We start from the raw sequence: 22600 nt of genomic DNA, 5'->3' as shown, positions 1-22600 counted from the left end.
ACCCAGGGCTGTTGAGCTCTCACTTCCCGTTTGTGCCACACGGTAGAGCATCTGCCCCTCACGGGGGGCAATGCCTGCCACGTCCCGCATGTGCTCCCCGTACATTCCAGCCTAAGCGAGCCCAGAACCTGCGTTTATAAATCCGGGTGACGTCTGGCCGTCAGCACCTGCACCCTGCACCCTGCAGAGCCCTGTGCGTGCAAACCTCCAGAGGGGGTTTCTGTCCTAAAGCCAGGAGCCCGGACGCACAGACCGAGAAAGGGTGGGTTTTCTCAGATGGGCATGCGTCCCCCTCGTCCTGCCCCCACCCTGGGTCCCTGTGTTAGGGACCGCTTCTTACATCAAAGAGGACCACATAGGCGGGAAACGGAAAGATCCGGGAAGCCCCTTCACTGCTCCAAGTGAAGAACTCTCCCCGCAGAGAGGCGCGGGGGGACCGCGGTGGGAGCCCGAGAATCGTAGCCCAGCGGTGCCCAGATGGCGCCACGGGCAGGTCCCGCCCCAGTGAGATCGGGGCGGGCGTGCGGTTGAGCCCCTCGAGGCCCTCGCGGAGATGATTGCCCGGGGGTCGGAGTTTCCTGTTTGCCTAGTTTCTGCGCCTGGAACCTGCTAGACTCTAACCTTTGCAGGATGGGGCTCTCGCCGGCCCTTGTCCGGATTTGTCAGCACTGTGTGTGTGCTCTGAGTTGGCCTTACGCAGAGTTTTTCCTGAACCCTCCTCGACCGCGAACCTGAAACTCAGAGAAACGCCCCCGTGCCAAAGCCGTTTATTGGTGCTTTCCGGGGTCAAGTTTGCTGCGAGGGGAGGCCCCCGCGAGGAGGGGCCGGTGCCAGCTCCAGTGGAGGGAAAGACCAGAAAGCCCCCGACCAGCCGATGGCACCACCCAGGTCCCTTGCCCCTCAGGGCACCTGCGCCCCAGCGTGTCGGCAGGAAGTTGCGTGTGGGCTCCTCACTGACCAGTCTTCGCTCCTGCAAGGCCGGGAGAAGGCGTGAACGTTTCCGCCGCGGTGCCTGTGTGCTCGTTCTGCGGTACCCATGCCAACGGGCTCCTCCGCCCTGAGCATCGCCACCGGGGCAGTGCCTGGGATGTGATGAGTCACCCCGTCATCAGCAAGGTTTGATGAAAACACCCCCAACCTGCGTTAGAAGCCTGGTCTGTCTTGCTGTGTCTCGGGGGACGGGGGGTGGGCTTGGGGGGTGTGGTGGCCACATACCACCCCCCCCAAGAGACGCCTACATCTAATCCTGGGATGTGAACATGTCAGATGCCCAAGGGGATTTAAGCTCGCCCAGGGGACCCTGCAGGGAATCAGCTGACTCTAAGATTGGAAAATGATCCCGGCGTATCCGGTGGGCCCAATGTGATCTCAGGGGTCCTCGTTAGGATGAAGGAGGGTGGGAAGCAGAGGGAGAGGAGTCCTGATGAAGGACCAGAGATCAGAGTGATAGAGGAGGGGTCCCGGGGCCGCCTCCAGAAGCTGCGAAGGGCAAAGGCCACAGGTGCTCCCCGGAGCTGCCCCACAAGAGGCCGCTGACCTCCATGTGCTGTGGGAGCCAGCGGGCTCGTGGGGGGTTGCACAGACCGTTTGTGAGCATGCCACACACTGGACGGGCCGTGTGCATCAGTGTCAGCCTTGAGTGTATGTATCGCCCCCGAGACAAGAGTGCCAGCCCAGTGCACAGATGGAGAAGCTGAGGCCGCAGGAGTTCCGTTCGCCTGCCCCTCCCACCGGCCTGCTGGGGGAGCCAGCCAGGCCACGCCACGTTGCTGCCCATCCCGGGAGCCTCTGAAGACCCGGAGGAACTCTCACGGCCGTGGTCCGTGGTCCTCTGTGGACAGGGCCCTCAGGGACGCGCGTCCGGCCCGGCACCTTCAGGGATTTGTACAGACGGAGCTCAGGGGCCTGGCGTTTGCCTCCAGCGCCCGGGATCCTGTCCGTGCTGCCTGTGCGGGTACAGAGCTGTGGTTCCGCCATGTAAGCCCTGCCGAGTGTCCCGGCTGCCCTGCAGATGGGCACACACTGGGCGGCTTAGACCACACGGTTCCGGAGGCCGCAAGTCCTAAGTCAAGGCGTCGCTGGGCCGCACTCCTTCTGGAGGCTCTGGAAGAGGATCTTTCCCACTTTGTGCAGCTTCTGGGCCCCGATGTCCCCGGGCTGTGGCCGCTTCCCCTCCAGCCTCTGCCTCTGTCTTCTCCTCCCGCCTGTCTCTCCTCTTCTGTCTCTTACAAGGACAGCGGTCACTGGATTTAGGGTCCCCCACATCCAGGACGGTCTGTCCTCAGTCCTCACCTTAACTGCATCTGAGACACCCTACTCCCAGTAAGTCACATGCCGCGTTTGGGGTGAACGTGCATTTTGGGGGGACGCTGTCCGGCCACCGCACCCCCTACATGTGCACCTTCCCTCGGGCACCCGAGAGCCCAGATCCGCACCCGGGACCGAGCCGCCTGCCCCTTCGCCTGAGGGCCTCCAGCTAAGGCCTGAATCGCAGCGCTGCAGGGGGGGGCCGTGCACCCGCCCCCGAGACAGGACACACACCCTGGGCCCCGTGGATGTGGAAACGGATCTCGTGCGTGCTGGTGGATGGGAGTCCAGGGCCTGAGGGAGGGGCACCTGTTCCGCTCTGCACAAGGTGCCGAGGATGCACGGTCAGCGGGACAGATGGCACCGGCCGTCCTGAGGCTTCTGGTCCAGTGGGGGGGGGGGGGGCGGCTCCAGGACATGTAGGCAAATGAGCATGCGATTTCAGCCGGTCATTGATGCTGTGGGATGGAAAGAACAGGCTAACGGCAGGGGGCGGTGGCTGGAACAGGCAGGGAGGCATATCGGGGGCGGGGGTGGGGGTGGGGGGCAACATCCCATCCTGACTCCCTCTCTGCTCCAGGAGTAAGGCTCTGGTCCCACCTGTCTCCAGGCACAAGGGTCCGTTGTATGAGTTTGTGGAAACACAGGAGGTGGGGCTCAGATCTCCAAGCCCGCTGTGCGTGGGGCTGCCCCGGACAGTGCACGCTTCAAAGGAGGGTGCTGCGGGCCCGGGGAGGAGCCCCGGGTCCTCCCTCCGTGGGCCAAGGGCAGGCCCACCCTGTGCTCAGAGAGGACCTGGCCCCACGTGGGCAAGAGCAGGGCTCCGCAGTCAGGCTACCTCGACGGGATGCCCAGCTCTGCCCCACGTCGGCTGTGTGACCTTCAGCTAGTCCCTGAACCTCTCTGAGCCATAGCTTCCTCTGTAAAGGGGGGGAGAAAACAGTGCCTCCCTCCTAAGTTTGTTACGTGAGAGACAGGACGGCTGTGGGGGCTGCACACGGTGCCTGGCATGTTGTGAACACGGGACCGTTGTGGCCGTTGGTGCTGTTTGTGTGACCCACATTCGCGTGGTCCAGTCCGTGCCGTTCTTGTTAGTAATGGGGTGGGGGGGGGCGGTGGGAGGGAAGGAGGGAGGGAGGGTCTAGGGAGTATATTTCCGCAGGGACCTGTTTTGGTAAAGTCAGACGTCCTAAGGTGCTCTGATTTGAGGAGAGTCAGTGTTTTGGAGTTTGGGGCAGGCGGGGAGGAAGTAGAAAGCAGCAGTGAGGCAGGAGGGGAGGGAAAGAAGACAGATACGGACACAGCCCGGCCTTGTAGACAGGTGTCTGGAGCCAGCGGTTGGGCAGGGGTCTGTTCGGGGTGGACTGGAAACCAGCTCTCGCCAGATGCCATGGAAAGCGGCCCCGTGGCAGGGAGCAGACGGAGCGGGACATCCCGCACAGAACAGGGACGCACAGCCGGAGACACGTGTCTCTGCTCCAAGACGCTGTCTTCCTCAGGCAGAGGCTCGCGGGCAGAAGCGAGTGTGAGCGACAGCGGCGTATCGGGGACAGTTCGGGGCTCTTGCCTCCAGGAGCAGCTCGAGAGCGTGTGGGCGTCTCCGCAGCTCAGAGGAGCCTGACCCTGCCTGTGCCAGCCCCGGAGGCCGGAGGGCACGTGGGGCTGCATCAGAGCAAGGCCAAGCGTCCTGGGAGTCCCGGAGGAGAGGGAAGGCTCGGGGGCAGCTCCCCAGCTCAGCTAGACGGGCTCTACCGCAGACACCTTTCGTTTCCGTTGCTTTTCCCGAACGGAAGCCCCATCTGTTGACGAGCTTGGCCACGGAGGCTGCGGGGTGCAGGGGAAGGTACAGAGTCCTGGGCCTGCCGTCAGCTTGGCCGGGGGCAGGCCTGGGCCCTCGGCTTTCCCTTCTGTCGGTCCAGGGGGCTGGTGCACACCAGGGTGAGGCCGCCATCCATCCAACAGCCGCCACCCGTTACCTCAGCTGAAGCTTTGGCATCTCCGGCCCACCGCACTTAGGGGTGGCTGGGGTGCTCGGGAGTCCTCGCCAAAGTTAACGGCACAGCGGTCTCGGCTAAGGTCAAGGAAACCCCCTGTATCGAGCTCCCGCTTTCCGAACTGCATCAGTTTGAGACGAGGGGCTATAATCAAAGCCTCCTCGGGAAAGGTCGTGTGGGGCCTCGGGTCTGTGTCACCAGGGCTCCTGAGTCCTCGCTGCTCATGAGCAGTCCTCGGAGAAGAAGGGGTCTGGATGGATCTTTCCCGGCCCAGATCAGGGCTTGAAGGCTGCTCGATTTATCGGAAAGTCTTAGCGTCCGGGTTCTGGGCATTTGCTCTAATCTTGTCACTTACGGTCAAGCTCTCCACCCTCCCTGCTCCAGCCTCCAGATGTCCGTGAGGAAGCTTCTGGTTGCAGATAACAGAAACCCACTCACAGTGGCTGAGACGTCAGCCGCAAGCCCGAAGGAGGGTGCCTCCAGGGTCACCTCTCCAAACCCCTTGGCCTTTCCTTGAGGGTTGCACGATGGTGGCCGCAGCTCCAAGTATCATGTCCTCAGAGCACATCCCAAGCAAGGATTTAGGGGAAGGAAAGGCACTAGGAAACCCCCCTCTAAATCTTTCCTGCAAGTAAGATCTTTCCCAGAGGGCCCTGGACTCTCGCCCTCGGGTCTCACGGACCGGAACTGGGTCCTGTGACCCATCCATGACTGCAGGGGAGGCTGAGAAGGCACGGCTCGGACTTTCCCAGCTCCTGTGGCGGGAAGTGACTGGGGCAGTGCCGCGGGCTGGGCGCGTGACAGGGACGGGGCTCTCCCAGAAGTGGTGGCTGCTGAAGGGGCTTCGATGAGTGGATAGGAGTTTGGCACGTAGCCAGCAGGCGGATCGTGCTCCGGGTGGAATCACAGGTATGAGCACACGAGCAGCACCCCTCTCTGTGCCGAGGAGACCCTCTCCTTGGGCAGACGGCCCGTGAGCTGAAATGGGACCTGGAGAAACGTGGCACACACCCAAGTAAGCATGCTGCCTCAGTGGTAGGACATCCGCGCAGATGTTCCCGCACCAGTTTTTGGACTCGGGGCCCCCTTAGCTCTGCCTCCGCTCATAAAGAGAGGTGAGTTTCTTTGTGTTTCGGGAAGGATTCTCCGTACGATCTTTCCGAGTCTTTCTAGGGCATCTCATAGATGACCTCGTTTCTAAAAAGGGTTTTTTTTTTTCCTTGGGTCTTTTCTGAAGCTCACATGATGTGTCAAACCAGGCACCTGTGTACCGTAGTGTAAGTATCGCTTGTGTAGGAGGGTTAACACTCTTCTTAACGTTTGTGTTACCGCGGTTACACGTGAGGTATCCCGAGGCGCTCACATACAGGTATGGTTCTGTCGATTCAAGCGTCTCCAGAACGTTGAGAACATGGCTTTAGAACCTATGGCCTAAGGACCAAAGCTGGCCCTCTGCCTCTTTGTGTAAGTAAAGTTTTATTGGAACAAGCCCCGCCCACTCATTTACATAGCGTCATGGCTGCCTTTGAGCCACAAGTAGCAGAGTGGGGAGCTGCCCCCCGGGACCACACCGTCTGCGAAGCTTGAAATACTTACTCTCCGGCCCTTTACAGGAAGAGTTTGATAACGCCTGATGTAGGATGTTTGCAGAGCCCCTTTCAAAGGACTTGTCCAGGTGTTCTGCATGAAAACGTACCTACTTCACACTTGGAGCAACTTTTAGAGCTGCCCCTGTGGCGAAGGCAACCTCATAGAAGCATTAGTACTCGGAACAGAAACAAGATACTCCGTGGGAAGAGGCTAGTGGTCTAGGACAGTAGCGATGGCCGGACCCTACCCTCCAGCTGGGGCCTGGCCTGGGTTTCTCATGACCTCTCACCTTAGAGGTCAGTGCCATCCGGTTGGCCAGGTGGGCCCTGTGGGGTCTCTGGGTGAGCCCCCAAGCCCCTCACCCAACCCACATTCAGCTCCCTCTCCAAAGCCAGGGTCACCGGGTGATGCTCGCGTTTGGTCCGGTTCCCACGAAAGGACACGGATTCCGGTGTTCATAGCTGTGGACCACGTCCACTGCTCCCCAGAGGGACTTGGGAACTGGTCTGCCCCAAAGCCCACGCACTGCGATCCTTCTGGGCGAGTTTCGAGACCGACAGATGGGGCAGGCCTGGACTCTCGCTTTAATCGCTGCAGGAAGAAAAGTCACCAACAGCCCCTTCCTGCATTCCTAGCAAAATGTCAGGCCGTTGTACCGTTCCACTGATTCTTTGGTCTTTTTAAAGAATATGCGGTTCAGGGTCAAAGGCAAAGGTTTACCCGCTGGACCCTCTGTGCCCTCCTGAGGGTAGTGATGGGAGAGGGGAACCAGCACCTCCTGGTTGGCCCAGGTGCAGCCTGGTTTTAAAAACCAGAAGCGCCCCGTGTCCCTGGCAGACCAGAGCGCTGGGTCACCCCATCTGCATCGCGACTGTATGTGGGAGTCCCGGTTTAGGCTTCATTCTGAATCAGTAAGCATCAATTAAGTACTTATTGGAATATTCTGATTTTCCACTTCACAGACACAAAGACCCAAGCCCAGGGTGGCTGAGGGTGCTGTCCAAGGTCCCACGGCCAGCTCTTGCTGGAGCCCAGACTAGGAAGTGGCCCTGCTCCAGCGAAGAGGTCCAGGCAGGACCAGGCCCTGCTCTGGCGGCATTCACATGCTAGTGGGAGAGTCAGACAGTAAATAAATGAGCAGACAAATTATAATTTCAAATACAGTGAGTGACAAGAGGAAAATACAGCCGAGGGAAAGGCTGAAAATCAGGATGCGGAGGGCATCTCCACGCAGTGGGAAGGGCCGCCCTGCAGAGGTGAGCTCAGGGACCTGAACAATGGCTGCAGTCTGGCTCATGCAGACCCAGAGCAGCATCCCAGGGAGAGCCCAGAGCAGCATCCCAGGGAGAGCCCAGGCAGTACAAGCGCACTGTGGCAGATGAGGTCGGCCTGCTGGAGGAAGAGAAGACCCAGCATGGCTGGAACAGGGAGAATTAGGAAATGGGGCATGGGTCGGATCAGGAAAGGTCTTAGCCATGGTGGGGAATTTGGGTTTTCATCCCCCACTCTGATGGGAAGCCGTTGCAGCATTTTGAGTGGCGGACGTGATCTGATTTAACATTTTTATCATAAAAGAGTGAATTCGGGAGAGACTCAGCAGCAAGCTTTTGTGGTCCTCAGCTGAAAAGCGATGGGGTCTCAGAAAAGGGGGAGGTCGTGGACAGGTGTGCAGATGCCAGCTCTGTCTCGGCGCTCCCGCTGATGGCACTTGCAGGCAGGTTGGGGAGAAAACAGAGCGTGTCAGGAGGACGCCGTGCGCTGGGGCTGGCACCTCAGTGCCCCGCATCCCCTTGGCATGAGCATCAGCTCTTTTGTCCTCCGTTCCTGGAGCCGAGATCGCCCTTTCCCAGGGCGCTGTGGGGGCCCCTCCGCAAGGCTGAGCTCCCTGCTCCACCAGGGAAGGCAGGGCTGCAGCGCGCACGCGGGCACCCCCGGGGCCCCCGCTTGGAAAGCAGAGTGGGGTGTCGGGGGCGTCCCTCCCTCGTGGGCCTCCTGCCCTCCTCCTGTGTGCTTACGGCTCCGCTGTTGCGACTCGTCTGCATGTGAGACCGCACGGACACGTCCTCCTGGTTTTGTGACCCGCGGGCGTGCCCTACGGGACATAGACGCGTGTTCAGGATGTACCGTCGCAAGGAAGGAAGCCCGGGGGCACCTGCCCGCGCCCTTGTGATGCTCCGAGGCTGCGGCGCGCATCTGCGTTTCGTAGGGGCGGAGGTTTGGTGACGCTGGGGTCCCCAGCCGGGCCTTTCGGGGACCGAGGCGGCCGCTTTCCCTTCCAGACCGCACTTCCTTTCCTCCCCGTGGGGAGTGGTGACCGCCTCCCGGTGCGTTGAACGCATCTCGGCCGTGTCTTTCTCTTCTCCCCCAGCCGCTCTTGGCAGGTAACACGCCCGGTGGCGCTTAGGAAATGCTTTGGGGTGATTTATTACAAAGTAACGAGACGATTTAATTTGAAGCAACTTCTTTGCACATTATTGCTTCTATTAGGAAAACTTACGTTGCTTATCGTGTTAGCGCCGAGGAGGAACACCAGGCAGGGCGCGTTCATAATTGCCGATCTGAGAAACGGTTCCTCCTCTGAGAGCGCGTCTCTGCTGAGTGGGCGTGCGGGCTCCATGGGGACAGAGCCCGTGTCCTCACGGGCGCAACGTGAAATGACGCTGCCTCCCTGCCCGTGGGGCGAGAGGGGCGCTCCGGCGCCGGGAGCCGCGTCATTTGTGAATGGAAAGCCCACATTCATAACTTCCTGCAGGTGACGCAAGACCAGCCTGGTGCAGCCTGCCTCTCAGAACACCAAGACGGCCCAAACGCGGGGCTCCGTTTCCCCCCGGGAATTACGGCAGCCTCCTGCTTGTGTGGGGCGGGGGGGCCAGAGGGCAACACCCAGTCCCAGCGGACCGGGAAGCAGGAAGCAGGGTGCAGGGTGCAGGATGCTGGGAGCGGCCGTGTGTGTGGACAAGGGCTGAGAGGCGCCAGCTCAGTGGCAAGTGACAGATGACTCGGGGAACCGCCCCCCCCCGCCCCCCGCTTGCTCGCAGTTGCCAGGCCTTCCCAAGGATGAGGCCCGGCCTTGCCCCTGCCCGCCCGCAGAGCGGCCCTCTGTGCCTCCCTACAGCCAGCACCGCCACAGAGCTCTGGGCCGCCTGCCCACGCCTGGCATCTCTGCCCAGCTGGGACACCTGTTGAGGCCACCGGCGCCCCGCTCAGAGGAGCTGACAGGCTCTCTGTCTCGCCTCATCTTTCCTGACTGGCAGAGCCCGGGAATTTCTAGGACAGCCACTGTCATTCCTGGTCCCTGGAGGTCCCTCTTTCTAATAGTGTCCCAGTTCCCGCCTGCATCAGGCTGTCACCAAAACGCGTTCAGGCCCCCGCCCTGCTGCTCTGGAGAGGGCGGGGCCCCACAACCACTCCTTGGATAAATGCACCAGCCTCCCTTACGGGAGTCCTCCGGGGTCCCCCCAGGCACCGCCGCCCCAGCGGCCCCAGCCCAGACCCGCCACCCGTACGCGCGGCCCGTGCTCCGTGGACCTCGCCAGGGAGGAGCTCTGAAATGACGTGGGGATCCTGCCTTTGAACCCACGTGCCTGCGAGCAGCGCCACGCGGTAATTCCCCCGGGGCTTCTGCAGCTCCTTGGCCGCAAACCCCAAAATTCTCTCAAAGTGAGAAAACCCGGCTTGCGTGTGGTGTTTGCACGAAATGGTGTGTTTGTGGATACGAAGTTTAACCAGAAATGAGGTTGACCCCACGTTGGATTTCAGAGACACCCGACGAAGCGTGGACCGACTTGCATGTGGCTGTTTGCTCGCTAGATTACACGGCACCGGGATTCAGTGCTAGGTCACAAGCGTGTCGGTGGGACCCCACAAAGCTCTGAGGCCACCGGGGGCCGGGTTGAGGGTCCTGATTGCTGAAATGTCCCTGCTGCCCCCCACCCCGCATCACTGCACCCCGCCTTCCGCAACCCCAAAGGGGGTCAACCCAGCTGACTCAGGGCACCTCCCCGTGTCTGTGTGCGTCCGCCCCCGCCGACTCTGGGCACGGCTTCCTCCCCGTGTGGGCGCCTCGTCCAACATCCGGGTCCTCCACGGGCCCAGGCGTCTTTATGACTCGCTCGCCACTTCAGCTTCATACTGGTGGCTCGGGACAGTTGTCACCAGCGGCAGCAGACGTTGGTGCGTGGCTTGTTTCCACAGAAACATGGTTGCTGGACAAAGTTCCCACCACGTGCGCAAGTCACCCGTGGGTCATTCCAGCGAGATTCAGGCCTGGCCACAGAGGGCTAGTGCAAGAAGATGGAATCGCTGTGCTCTGTGGTCTTCTGTGGTCCCCTTCTTGGGAAGAGCAGGGGCTGTCCTGCGCCCAGCTGAGGCTGTTTTACTGCCTGTCACCACCCAGCTGTGTCCCCTGGCCACCCACGGCCCTGTGTGACCGGCCCCTCCTGCCTTGGTGTGCCTCAGAACCTTTATCTTGTGGTCCCACCGCCTTCTGGAATGTTGTCCCCCCCCGTCCCCCCTCTGGCCTCCTGACCCATTCACTCACGCTCAGGCATCGCCCCCCCCCCCCCGCAGGAAGCCCCCCCGGCCACCTTCTGGTTGTCATTACACTGTATCCTGCATGCTACTGTGACTTTGGATACCTGTCTTCCTGCTCACCTGGGGTAAGAGTATCCCGAGGTGTCCGTCCCAAATGACCGTGGGCTAGGGGCTTCAAGCAACGGGAATGTCCTCTCCCCAACTCTGGAGGCCGGAAGTCCGAGCCCAAGGTCTCTGCAGGGCTGTGTCCCTCCAAGGGCTCGGGGGGAGGATCCGCCCCCGCCCCTCCCGGCTTCTAGTGTCCACCATCCACCCTCGGCACCCTTGGGCTGTGGCCGCGTCCCCTCCCGTCTCTGCCCCTGTCTGGCGGGCTTCACCTGGCTTCTGGCCCCAGGTGCCTCTAAGCCCCAAATCTCCCTCTATTTCCTTTATGAGGACCAGCCGTTGGTTTTAGGGCCCTCCCTCACCCAGACTGATCTCTTCTTGAGATCTTCCGACGCATCTTGCAAAGACCCTGTTTCCAAATAGGGGCGCCTGCCCGGGTCCCCAGAGTTAGGACTTGAGCGTATTTTCCGAGGGGCTGCCACTCAACCTGCGCCACCTGACACTCCGCAAGGGCCACACGGGGCCTGTCTGTCCTCTGCAAAGGGGCAAGTATCCAGCCCACCCCTGGCACTTACCGGGTGTTCAGCGAGTTCGGGCTGCATTGACCAACTAATGCACGCAGCTGAGCCTCTGGTCCCCGCTGCTTCTGAGCTCCAGCCCTACCCCAAAACCCGGCCCCAGAGGAGCAGGGAGGAAGTGTAGCTATCTGACGTGAGGTCTGTCCTAGCCCAGACCCTGAGAGCTGTGGGTGAAGCCATCTGGTCTACCCCAGGCGTCCTCGTGTTTGAAATCACCCGCCCCGATCCTTCCCGTGAGGGACAGGGCAGACAGAGCTGCCCCAGGGCCCCGCGTGGTCGCGCGTGTTGGCCACCCCAGGCCTGGCGCCCTGTGGCTCTACGTTTACACCCCTGCAGGATCGGGCACCACTGCCAAGGGACCTCGTGCAGGACTGACAAACCCAAATGCCAACGGTCATCGCTGGCACCTGCTACCTCCCAGAGCAAGTAAAGTGTGCTCTTCCCTGTAAGCCCACTGTGGGGCCCGCTGGGAGAATGTGGACCTCGGGCCACGGTTACAAGCCTCCTGAAGCCTGTGCACCTGCGGTCTTGCGAGGCAGAGATCAGGAGGGGCGTGGGGACCCTGGGGCCCACTGTGTGGCCGGCCCTGATTTCCCATGATCCCCTTGTCTCACTCCAAGTATATTCGGTGAACCCTTTACTGTGCTGTGTGGTGGGACTGTTGGGTGAATGAGAACATGGAAACCTTTAGTGGTCTCTACCGTATGGCTCCCCGGAGAGTTTCAACATGGCGTTGTCTCCCGATGCCGACGTGGTTCGATATGGATACCTCTTACGTTCTCCAAGGCGGCCAATGGCCTGTATTCCATCTTTATATGAACTAGAAAAAGTTGCCTGCCCCTCCCTCAAGGCACTTTACGGGCATCTGAGCCCAAATAGCCATAGTAAATATACGGTTCTAGGATGGCCGTCACGTAAATAGTATCCTGTATAGTTGCACTATGCACTACCTACACAACTGTACTTGGTGGGGCTAGGTGTCTTCCGCAGCCCCTGCTGCAGGAAACTGGCAAAGAACGGTACATTTTGGGTTCATCGAAGTGCCTTCCCACACTGTTCAGAAAACACATTTGAAGACAGCGCAGCTAGATTATGTTGGTTTGTTTAGTCAATCAACACAGGTAGACTCTCACCAAGAACAGACGTTGTGGCGCTTAGGGAGATTCCAAGAGGAACCAAGCAGGGACGTGTGCTCCCAGGGAGCCCACAGTTGATGGGTCAGCGGGTGAGAAGGACCCTATCAGAGGCTTGGGCCAGAGGAGAGAATGTGTGACGTAGCCCCTCACTGGGAGGGTGTGGGATGGCTTCCGCCCGGTTCAGGGAGGGCTGTGTTCACCAGGGCTGGGGAGGGTGTGGCAGACAACAAAGCAGGGAGGCGTGACGGGGGCCCACGTGCGAGGACTTGGGTAAAATGCAAGTTTTAGGTTCAGGGAGTGAAAATGTGCAGGAAGGCTGGGCAGTGACTACGGTCCCAGGCAGGGGCAGGTGCAAAGCAGGGGAGTGGTGTGACCGCTGGGGCTGGGCTGCTGGTTTCGCCAGACCCCGTCACCAGGGACCAGGTGGTGTCGGCCTCCGGGCGCGCACCAAGGTCTGCAGCGAGGAGCCCGCGTGGGCGCCAAGGCGGTGTCCCCGTGAAGCCGGCTCCCAGTGCGTTTGGGATGCGCCTGGAGAGCAGGGGTGCTGGCGTGCGGCAGGGGTGGCCAGGGGAGGCTGGGCGGCCTCTGGTTTCTGGGCCTCCGCGTCTCCATGCCGCGGCTTCCGGATATGGCCACGGCGGTCGTCCCCTGACGGTTTTCAGATCCATAAATCAGCAGAAGGAGCCCTCCGAGAGCGTCTCATCTCCAGGAAGGTTCCTCCCTATGTCCTGGGGGTGGGATTGCCCCGTCCGATTCGTGGGGGGCAGAGGGGGTGCTGCATGGCTGTGCCGTCCGGACGAAACTAGACGTGAGCTTCCGTTCGAGGGAACAACTCCTTCATTTGCAGCTCCCGGGGCGTTTCATGGTTTGCTACAAAGACTCCATACCTCTAGCGGCCTGCCTGGGTCTCGCCTGCCGGGGCCCGGCCGGCTGCAAGCAGTCGGCTGACCTCCTACCCTCTGGGCACAACCCGGGACCCAGGGATCGCCCTGGATGGAGGCTCCTTCCCCCGAGACCCTTCACCACCAGCACCGACACCGAGCTCGACCCCCGCCTTGTGCTCACACCCGATCTGCTGTCTCCCACAGACGCAGCAGGGTGCATGGCCCTTTGCCGGGTGCTGTGGGCATCTGGAGCGATGCCGCCCAGGACCCACGTCTCCTGGGGGATTCGGCAAGAGAGGACAGTTTCCCTGTCCTGGGGCCTTGTCTCACCCGCTGCTCCAAGTGCCTACAAGTCGGGTATATTGCTGCCACTTTGCAGGCGGGGAAACTGAGGCTCTGAGTAGCTGAGCTGGTAAAGGCCCATCTGGGACTCAGTACAAGTAAGACAGGGTCATGATGGGCAGGGGCCGGGGGCTATTTAGATCCTGAAGCGAAGCAGGAAAGAAGTGACGGGCAGTCCTTCTCCGTATCAGAGACGAAGGAGTTTGGAGCTTGCTCAGGACGTACGTAGCTACAGGTCTGGGGACAAGACGGGGATGTGTGAGGCAGAAAGTTCTTCAGTGGTGAGGGATCATTGAGAGGGCTCAGAGGGGCTCTGTCATTAGCCCGGGAGGGGTCCCTGCAGGGGAAGAAGCGGTTGGCCCCTGCAAACAGTGACCCTACTCGGGACGGTTGCCATTATTAACACGTGCTGCGTGCCTGGGCTGCGCTGGGATGTTGGATTAACTCCCCCTTGGCCCACGTGGAGTGTATTGTGCTTAATCCCATTTCTCAGAGCAGGACACTGAGGCTGCGAAGGTCAGAGTGACCTTGGGTCAGAGCACAGCTGGGATTTGAGCTGAGCTCCCTGTGATGCCAGCACTGCCCCTCAACCACCGTGGCAGAACACCCCCATGTGGTCGGTGGGGGTAGCCGAGGCCAGGCCGCACTGCCCCTGAGAAGCTCCCCAGCGTGGGGGTCAGGTGGGAGGACATGTACAGTCGTCCATGAGGTGCACAAAGCCAGAGGCAGGTTTGGGTAGCATCGGCTCCTGCGGGCAGAGGTGGCCCACAGTGGGACCACCGCCTGGAGTGCGAGACAGATGCACCTTGGAGCAGGGCAGAGGTGGGTGTTGGGGGCCGCTTGTGTCCCAGGGGAGATCAGGGCTCGGGACCTGCAGGGCAGACACTGTATTTCTGGGGCTCCAGGGCGCCGCTTGCCTGCAGCTACTCATGCAGGGCGAAGGCGGTGGCTCCAGCCGGGGGCCCTTGTGAGCCTCTCCCTGGAGAAGAGGGATTCAGGACTTGCACCTGCCTGGCACCCGAAGGAGCCACCGGGCCAGCGCCCCCCACCCCCTTAAAGGAGTTGAGCGGGAAGAGGTGGGTGGGTCCCCGGCTGTGTTCTGCTTGGGGGAGGCTGGAGACAGGAAGGTGGCCGGGCCTGGCAGAGGGTCCGCACGTCTCCGCCTGCCCCCAGCTCCTCCTGCCTCGACCCCTGAGGCTCCCCGGGGTCCTGGCCGACCGCCAGCCTGCTGCCGTTTCTGATGGCAGTTAAAGGGATGGCTCCCTGGGGCTCCCCTGTTCCACCGCACCGCCGTGGGGACTGCCCTTTCTGACCTCACGGTTACCCTGGGAGGCCCAGGGCTTGTTCTCGCCGCCTTATGACGTGAGGGGAAGGTTTAGAGGTTTAGAGAACTCCGCCCCCTACTAAGGGCCAGGCTGGCCGTGTGGCCCTGCCCATCGGCTCTCAGGGCCCTGGACCCCTGGCCCTGCTTCTGCCCTTTGCGATGGGCTTCGGTGGGCTGAGCCAGGGAGCTCATGGTCACGGCCAAGCTCCCAGAGCAGGGGCTCTCTGTCCCTGGCACAGGAGACAGAGCAGGAACACAGGGACACAGCCCCTCCTCGAGTTGTTAGACCACCCCAGGCCGGTCATCCTGGATTGCATGGTGTCTCAGCTGTGAGAGTATGTGTCCCTGCTGTGCCAGCCCTTTCTTGGAACTCAGGGTCACCCTGGCAAGTTCCACTGCGTGCTTGTCCCGTGCAAGGGCAGGAGTGCAGGTGTGGGTCAGGACATGAGTGCATTCTCCGGCTGTGTCCCCAACCTCTCTGTGCGTGCTCCGGCTGTGTCCCCCAACCTCTCTGTGCGTGCTCCGGCTGTGTCCCCCAACCTCTCTGTGCATTCTCCGGCTGTGTCCCCAACCTCTCTGTGCATTCTCCGGCTGTGTCCCCCAGCCTCTCTGTGCATTCTCCAGCTGTGTCCCCCAGCCTCTCTGTGCATTCTCCGGCTGTGTCCCCCAGCCTCTCTGTGCATTCTCCGGCTGTGTCCCCAACCTCTCTGTGCATTCTCCAGCTGTGTCCTCAACCTCTCTGTGCATTCTCCGGCTGTGTCCCCCAACCTCTCTGTGCATTCTCCGGCTGTGTCCCCAACCTCTCTGTGCGTGCTCCGGCTGTGTCCCCCAACCTCTCTGTGCATGCTCCGGCTGTGTCCCCAACCTGTCTGTGCATTCTCCAGCTGTGTCCCCCAACCTCTCTGTGCATTCTCCGGCTGTGTCTCCCAACCTCTCTGTGCATTCTCCGGCTGTGTCCCCCAACCTCTCTTTGCATTCTCTGGCTGTGTCCCCAACCTCTCTGTGCATCCTCCGGCTGTGTCCCGAACCTCTCTGTGCATTCTCCGGCTGTGTCCCCAACCTCTCTGTGCATTCTCCGGCTGTGTCCCCCAACCTCTCTGTGCATTCTCCGGCTGTGTCTCCCAACCTCTCTGTGCATTCTCCAGCTGTGTCCCCCAACCTCTCTGTGCATTCTCCGGCTGTGTCCCCCAGCCTCTCTGTGCATTCTCCGGCTGTGTCCCCCAGCCTCTCTGTGCATTCTCCGGCTGTGTCCCCAACCTCTCTGTGCATTCTCCGGCTGTGTCCCCAACCTCTCTGTGCATTCTCTGGCTGTGTCCCCAACCTCTCTGTGCATTCTCCGGCTGTGTCCCCCAACCTCTCTGTGCATTCTCCGGCTGTGTCCCCAACCTCTCTGTGCATTCTCTGGCTGTGTCCCCAACCTCTCTGTGCATTCTCCGGCTGTGTCCCCCAACCTCTCTGTGCATTCTCCGGCTGTGTCCCCCAACCTCTCTGTGCATTCTCCGGCTGTGTCCCCAACCTCTCTGTGCGTGCTCCGGCTGTGTCCCCCAACCTCTCTGTGCATGCTCCGGCTGTGTCCCCAACCTGTCTGTGCATTCTCCAGCTGTGTCCCCCAACCTCTCTGTGCATTCTCCGGCTGTGTCTCCCAACCTCTCTGTGCATTCTCCGGCTGTGTCCCCCAACCTCTCTTTGCATTCTCTGGCTGTGTCCCCAACCTCTCTGTGCATCCTCCGGCTGTGTCCCGAACCTCTCTGTGCATTCTCCGGCTGTGTCCCCCAACCTCTCTGTGCATTCTCCGGCTGTGTCCCCCAGCCTCTCTGTGCATTCTCCGGCTGTGTCCCCCAACCTCTCTCTGCGTGCTCCAGCTGTGTCCCCCAACCTCTCTGTGCATTCTCCGGCTGTGTCCCCAACCTCTCTGTGCATTCTCCGGCTGTGTCCTCAACCTCTCTGTGCGTGCTCCGGCTGTGTCCCCCAACCTCTCTGTGCGTGCTCCGGCTGTGTCCCCCAACCTCTCTGTGCATTCTCCAGCTGTGTCCCCCAACCTCTCTGTGCGTGCTCCGGCTGTGTCCCCCAACCTCTCTGTGCATTCTCCGGCTGTGTCCCCAACCTCTCTGTGCATTCTCTGGCTGTGTCCCCAACCTCTCTGTGCATTCTCCGGCTGTGTCCCCCAGCCTCTCTGTGCATTCTCCGGCTGTGTCCCCCAACCTCTCTGTGCATTCTCCGGCTGTGTCCCCCAACCTCTCTGTGCATTCTCCGGCTGTGTCCCCAACCTCTCTGTGCGTGCTCCGGCTGTGTCCCCCAACCTCTCTGTGCATGCTCCGGCTGTGTCCCCAACCTGTCTGTGCATTCTCCAGCTGTGTCCCCCAACCTCTCTGTGCATTCTCCGGCTGTGTCTCCCAACCTCTCTGTGCATTCTCCGGCTGTGTCCCCCAACCTCTCTTTGCATTCTCTGGCTGTGTCCCCAACCTCTCTGTGCATCCTCCGGCTGTGTCCCGAACCTCTCTGTGCATTCTCCGGCTGTGTCCCCAACCTCTCTGTGCATTCTCCGGCTGTGTCCCCCAACCTCTCTGTGCATTCTCCGGCTGTGTCCCCCAGCCTCTCTGTGCATTCTCCGGCTGTGTCCCCCAACCTCTCTGTGCGTGCTCCAGCTGTGTCCCCCAACCTCTCTGTGCATTCTCCGGCTGTGTCCCCAACCTCTCTGTGCATTCTCCGGCTGTGTCCTCAACCTCTCTGTGCGTGCTCCGGCTGTGTCCCCCAACCTCTCTGTGCGTGCTCCGGCTGTGTCCCCCAACCTCTCTGTGCATTCTCCAGCTGTGTCCCCCAACCTCTCTGTGCGTGCTCCGGCTGTGTCCCCCAACCTCTCTGTGCATTCTCCGGCTGTGTCCCCAACCTCTCTGTGCATTCTCTGGCTGTGTCCCCAACCTCTCTGTGCATTCTCCGGCTGTGTCCCCCAGCCTCTCTGTGCATTCTCCGGCTGTGTCCCCCAGCCTCTCTGTGCATTCTCCGGCTGTGTCCCCCAGCCTCTCTGTGCATTCTCCGGCTGTGTCCCCCAGCCTCTCTGTGCATTCTCCGGCTGTGTCCCCCAGCCTCTCTGTGCATTCTCCGGCTGTGTCCCCCAACCTCTCTGTGCATTCTCCGGCTGTGTCCCCAACCTCTCTGTGCATTCTCCGGCTGTGTCCTCAACCTCTCTGTGCATGCTCCGGCTGTGTCCCCCAACCTCTCTGTGCATTCTCCGGCTGTGTCCCCCAACCTCTCTGTGCATTCTCCGGCTGTGTCCCCAACCTCTCTGTGCATTCTCTGGCTGTGTCCCCAACCTCTCTGTGCATTCTCCGGCTGTGTCCCCCAACCTCTCTGTGCATTCTCCGGCTGTGTCCCCCAACCTCTCTGTGCATTCTCCGGCTGTGTCCCCAACCTCTCTGTGCGTGCTCCGGCTGTGTCCCCCAACCTCTCTGTGCATTCTCCGGCTGTGTCTCCCAACCTCTCTGTGCATTCTCCGGCTGTGTCCCCCAACCTCTCTTTGCATTCTCTGGCTGTGTCCCCAACCTCTCTGTGCATCCTCCGGCTGTGTCCCGAACCTCTCTGTGCATTCTCCGGCTGTGTCCCCAACCTCTCTGTGCATTCTCCGGCTGTGTCCCCCAACCTCTCTGTGCATTCTCCGGCTGTGTCCCCCAGCCTCTCTGTGCATTCTCCGGCTGTGTCCCCCAACCTCTCTGTGCGTGCTCCAGCTGTGTCCCCCAACCTCTCTGTGCATTCTCCGGCTGTGTCCCCAACCTCTCTGTGCATTCTCCGGCTGTGTCCTCAACCTCTCTGTGCGTGCTCCGGCTGTGTCCCCCAACCTCTCTGTGCGTGCTCCGGCTGTGTCCCCCAACCTCTCTGTGCATTCTCCAGCTGTGTCCCCCAACCTCTCTGTGCGTGCTCCGGCTGTGTCCCCCAACCTCTCTGTGCATTCTCCGGCTGTGTCCCCAACCTCTCTGTGCATTCTCCAGCTGTGTCCCCCAACCTCTCTGTGCATTCTCCAGCTGTGTCTCCCAACCTCTCTGTGCATTCTCCGGCTGTGTCCCCAACCTCTCTGTGCATGCTCCGGCTGTGTCCCCAACCTCTCTGGAATGCCTCTTCCTCGTCTGGATGACGGGAAGCTCTTGGCAGCCCGTCACTTGGTCCAAGCACCCCTGTCCCTTCTCCTCCCCGGGGCCACCCGGTCTGGGTTGGCTGTGCTGCTCCCAGATGGCTGCATGCTGGGGCCGCGTGCTTCCTGCAGGCTGTGAATCTACTGCTGGACAAAGCTGACCTTCAGTTGTCTGTGACTTCAAGCCTGTCAGCACACTGTTCCCAGTGCTTGCTGTCTGCGTCCCCCGGCCGCCCCCCTCCGAGACAGGGGCCAGCCGAATGCTTCAGGACCTCTGGCGCAGAGCCCTCCTGTGGCCGGCCCCTTAGGACCCTGGAGAAGGCCTCTCCACATTGCCTCCCGCCCCTCCTCCTTCCCTCCGCAGTGGCCTGGCCCTCCAGCTGCCGTCTTCCGGGGCAGCAGAGGGTCCCAGGGGCCATGCCGCCCCGGGGAGGCGGGGAGGGCCCCCGTTCAGCCCGGGCTGCGTGGCCTGCCAGGAAGTCCACTTCCGCCCTGCACCCCCAGGTGCCTCCAGGGCTGGACAGTCATGTGGCAGGGCGCCCTTACTGTAAACGATGGGAGCGTCGGGCAGCTGAAGCAAAGTCGAAGCTTCTGGGTTTCTTTCCTTTAAAAAAAAAAAAAAAGGCTGTGCCAAGAGGCGGGTGGTGTGGCTTTAGGTTGTCTCTCAGAGGGGGGAGCCCACGAGCCCCCCTCGCCCCGTCCCCACGACTCATCACCCCCTGACGGAGGCCTTGCCGTAAGTGGCCTTGGTGTCGCTCGAGCGTCCTGCCTCCGGCCCCCACCCATCGGCAGCGCCCGGGCCGCCCCCTCCGCCAGCCTGCGCTTTCTCTGTGCGGGATGACTCCCGGCAGCCTTGCGGGCTCCTTGGTGATCGCGGGGACACCACATTCATTCGGACCGAGAGGGAGGGGCCGCTGCGTCTGGACGCCGGCTCGTGCGGGGAGCAAATAGAATTTGATTTTCAAACACCCCTTGAAGAAGAAGAGCTGCTTCCTCATTTGTCCGCCGGCTGATCCCAGCTGCACCCCGCCCCCCCGCCCCCCGAAGATGCGCCGGCCTGCGCGCCCCAGCCCAGCTGCCCCCGGTGCCTTCCGGCCACTTACTTTCTTTGCCTTTCGGCGCCGGGAGCCAGCCCGCGCTGCCGTGGCTCGGCGGCCTCCCCACCATGCCTGACTCCTTCCTCCCGCTCGCCCGGGCTCGGTGCTGCCTCTGCCCGCCCCCCCTCCGAGCCCCATTGTGCCGAGCCCGCCTATCCCGTTAGCCGGCCCCCCAGCTGCCCCCGCTCCTCCTGCGCTCTGTGCTGCTTACTCTCCTCCGTGCTGCCTGGATCCGGCGAGCTGGGTGATTAATTGGCTATGATGATGAGCGGCCCCGGCTCAGGATCAGCCACGGTGATGATGACGGGTTACAATAATGGTCGCTATCCCCGGAATTCTCTCTACAGTGACTGCATTATCGAGGAGAAGACAGTGGTCCTGCAGAAAAAAGACAATGAGGGCTTTGGATTTGTGCTGCGAGGGGCGAAAGGTAAGTGTGGCTGTCTCCAGCCCGGGTACATTCACATGTCGTGTGAGTGTGTGTGTGTGTGTGTGTGTGTGTGTGTGTGCACGCCCGTATGAAAATGCTCCCCAGCTCGGAAAGAAGCCTTTTTTCCTGGGGGCACTTGGTTGCTAGACAACCGTGTTCTTTAACATTCTGCCTCACTCAGAAAACACCGGGGCTTGCTTTAGGAATATTTTCCATTTTCTGTGCACAATATTGCTCTGAACAGGCTCTCGCTCGCTCGCTCTCCCTCCCCCCACCCTTTCTCTTTTTAATAAGGAATCAGGGGTTCAAGCTACATTTTATGGTGTAGTTCAGCCCGGCTGTGGCTGGATGTGGAGCTCCTGTTCTCAGATGTCCACAATTACCCGGTGCTGAGTTTGGGGTGTCTAGAAACTGCCCCATTCTGGGAGTGGGCTTCAGTTCCAAGTGTAGCAGGCATCCGTGTGCCCGCCTCTAAGGTGACTTTGCAAAGGAAACGTGGCAAGATGGTCCCCTCTGCCGCGGACTGAGCCAGCAGCATCCGCATCACGTGGCCTGTGGTGGGGGGTTCCGGGGCGACATTCCACGGCAGCGCGCCCACCACCAGCCCTGAACCTGGGGGCTCCCCTTTAAAAAGAAAACAAAATGGCATCACCTCCCCGTGAGGGGAGGCAGCTGCCCACCGCGCGCGTGGGGTGAGAAGCCATGTGGAAGTTTCATCTCGGAGCCTCCGTGCCGTGCTGGGGTCCTGCACCTGTGCTGGGAAAGGCCTCCTTCCCCGGGAGCACCCCCACCTGCCCCAAGCTCGGGCTGCCTGGGAGCGATCTGTCCAGAGAGAGGAAGAAGAGACCCATCTGCCCCCGTGTGTGCGTGCCCACGGCTGAGTGATGTTCCGTCCCCTCCCCCTGCCGGGGTCATCTTCCCCTTGCCACCCACCCACCCCGGCCACTCGTAACCACCCAGGGAAGCCCGTCTCTCGCCCTGGAGTTTTTGTTCGGCAGCTGTGTGGGGCCCAGAGGCCGCGGCTCGCGCTGCCGAGGAGCGGGGGCCCAGCCTCCCCGTGGGTGCCGGCCGCAGAGCGGTGGCAGAGAGCCGGGCTCCCCGCGGAACGAATTCCCCAGCAGATTCCCAATCTGCAGCCACCCACTGGGTCAGCGCTATGATCTGTCCGTGCTCCAAGTTGAATTCCTTTGGTCCGCGCGTCTCTGTGGATGTACATGTGGCAAGTGGTTCAGTGTGGTGTTTCTGTAGCTCTGTGTGGTTATGGGGGGAACTTTGCCATTTTTAGAACTGAAAATGTTTAGTCACTGATGCTTTTAAAGAAAATGACAGGCGTGGACCTACAGACATGTACGGCAAGTGTTTTCGGCAGAAAGGCCGAGAGATCCGGGGGCACCACGGGGCAGTTGGTTTCACTGCTTGAATTGGTGCCGACCTATGGCCGTGGCTGTCGAGCCCTCCCCAGGGGAGAGCACCCACTTCCGGCGGGAGACGTGCGCACCTCCTTCCTCTCGGGGTCCCACGCGGGGCCAACCTGGAAACACCACCCAGGCTGGTATTGAGGTCTCCCTTGTCTTCCCAGCGGATACGCCCATCGAGGAATTCACACCAACGCCAGCGTTCCCAGCCCTGCAGTACCTGGAATCTGTGGATGAAGGAGGGGTGGCGTGGCAAGCCGGACTGAGGACGGGGGACTTCCTGATTGAGGTAGGGACACCGGTGTTTGTATCTTTCCGCTCGGGGAGAGCGCTGCCTCTCTTGCGGCCGGGGCCCGTGGTCTAAGCAGCACGGCCGTTGGGCCAGACCTAGGGCTACTCGTGGAGGCTGCTCCGGATTCGTGTCGTGTGCTTGTCTCCACCCATTGTGGATGCCACTTCCTGTGGGCCGGTGTGTGTTCGGAGCGTCTTTCAGGCCTCGGCTGTAGCTCTCTGGAAGGTAGAAATGTCTGTGGGCGTTGGCCACCGGTCTTCAAGTGGAAGTTAGAAGGAAGAGAGACACGTGGCTGCCATGACGTTGGGGACACGCGCGGATCTACGTGTGCTTCTGTTCTCGCTGAACGGAGAGACGCCAGGAGGGGCCGTCGCCCATGCTCGTGTCACAAGGGCAGGAAGGAAAGTGCTGTGCCACGGCCCTTGCTCACGTGAGGCCTGTAACGCTGGT

At 61.3% G+C, this 22600-nt stretch overlaps 1 protein-coding gene across 1 annotated transcript in view; it reads left to right on the top strand.

Moving 5' to 3' along the window:
• Positions 1-22600, top strand: part of SHANK2 (SH3 and multiple ankyrin repeat domains 2) — a 476763-nt gene that overhangs the window by 304481 nt on the left and 149682 nt on the right. The window contains 2 exon segments of the mRNA XM_043581937.1: positions 20361-20443; positions 22023-22147. Of these exon segments, the coding sequence (XP_043437872.1) occupies positions 20361-20443; positions 22023-22147 (208 nt within the window).

This window comes from Prionailurus bengalensis, chromosome D1 (genome assembly GCF_016509475.1).
Source record: "Prionailurus bengalensis isolate Pbe53 chromosome D1, Fcat_Pben_1.1_paternal_pri, whole genome shotgun sequence".
NCBI lineage: Eukaryota > Metazoa > Chordata > Mammalia > Carnivora > Felidae > Prionailurus > Prionailurus bengalensis.
Note: the sequence above shows the minus strand (reverse complement) of the source record. Positions and strands in the feature narration are given on the sequence as shown.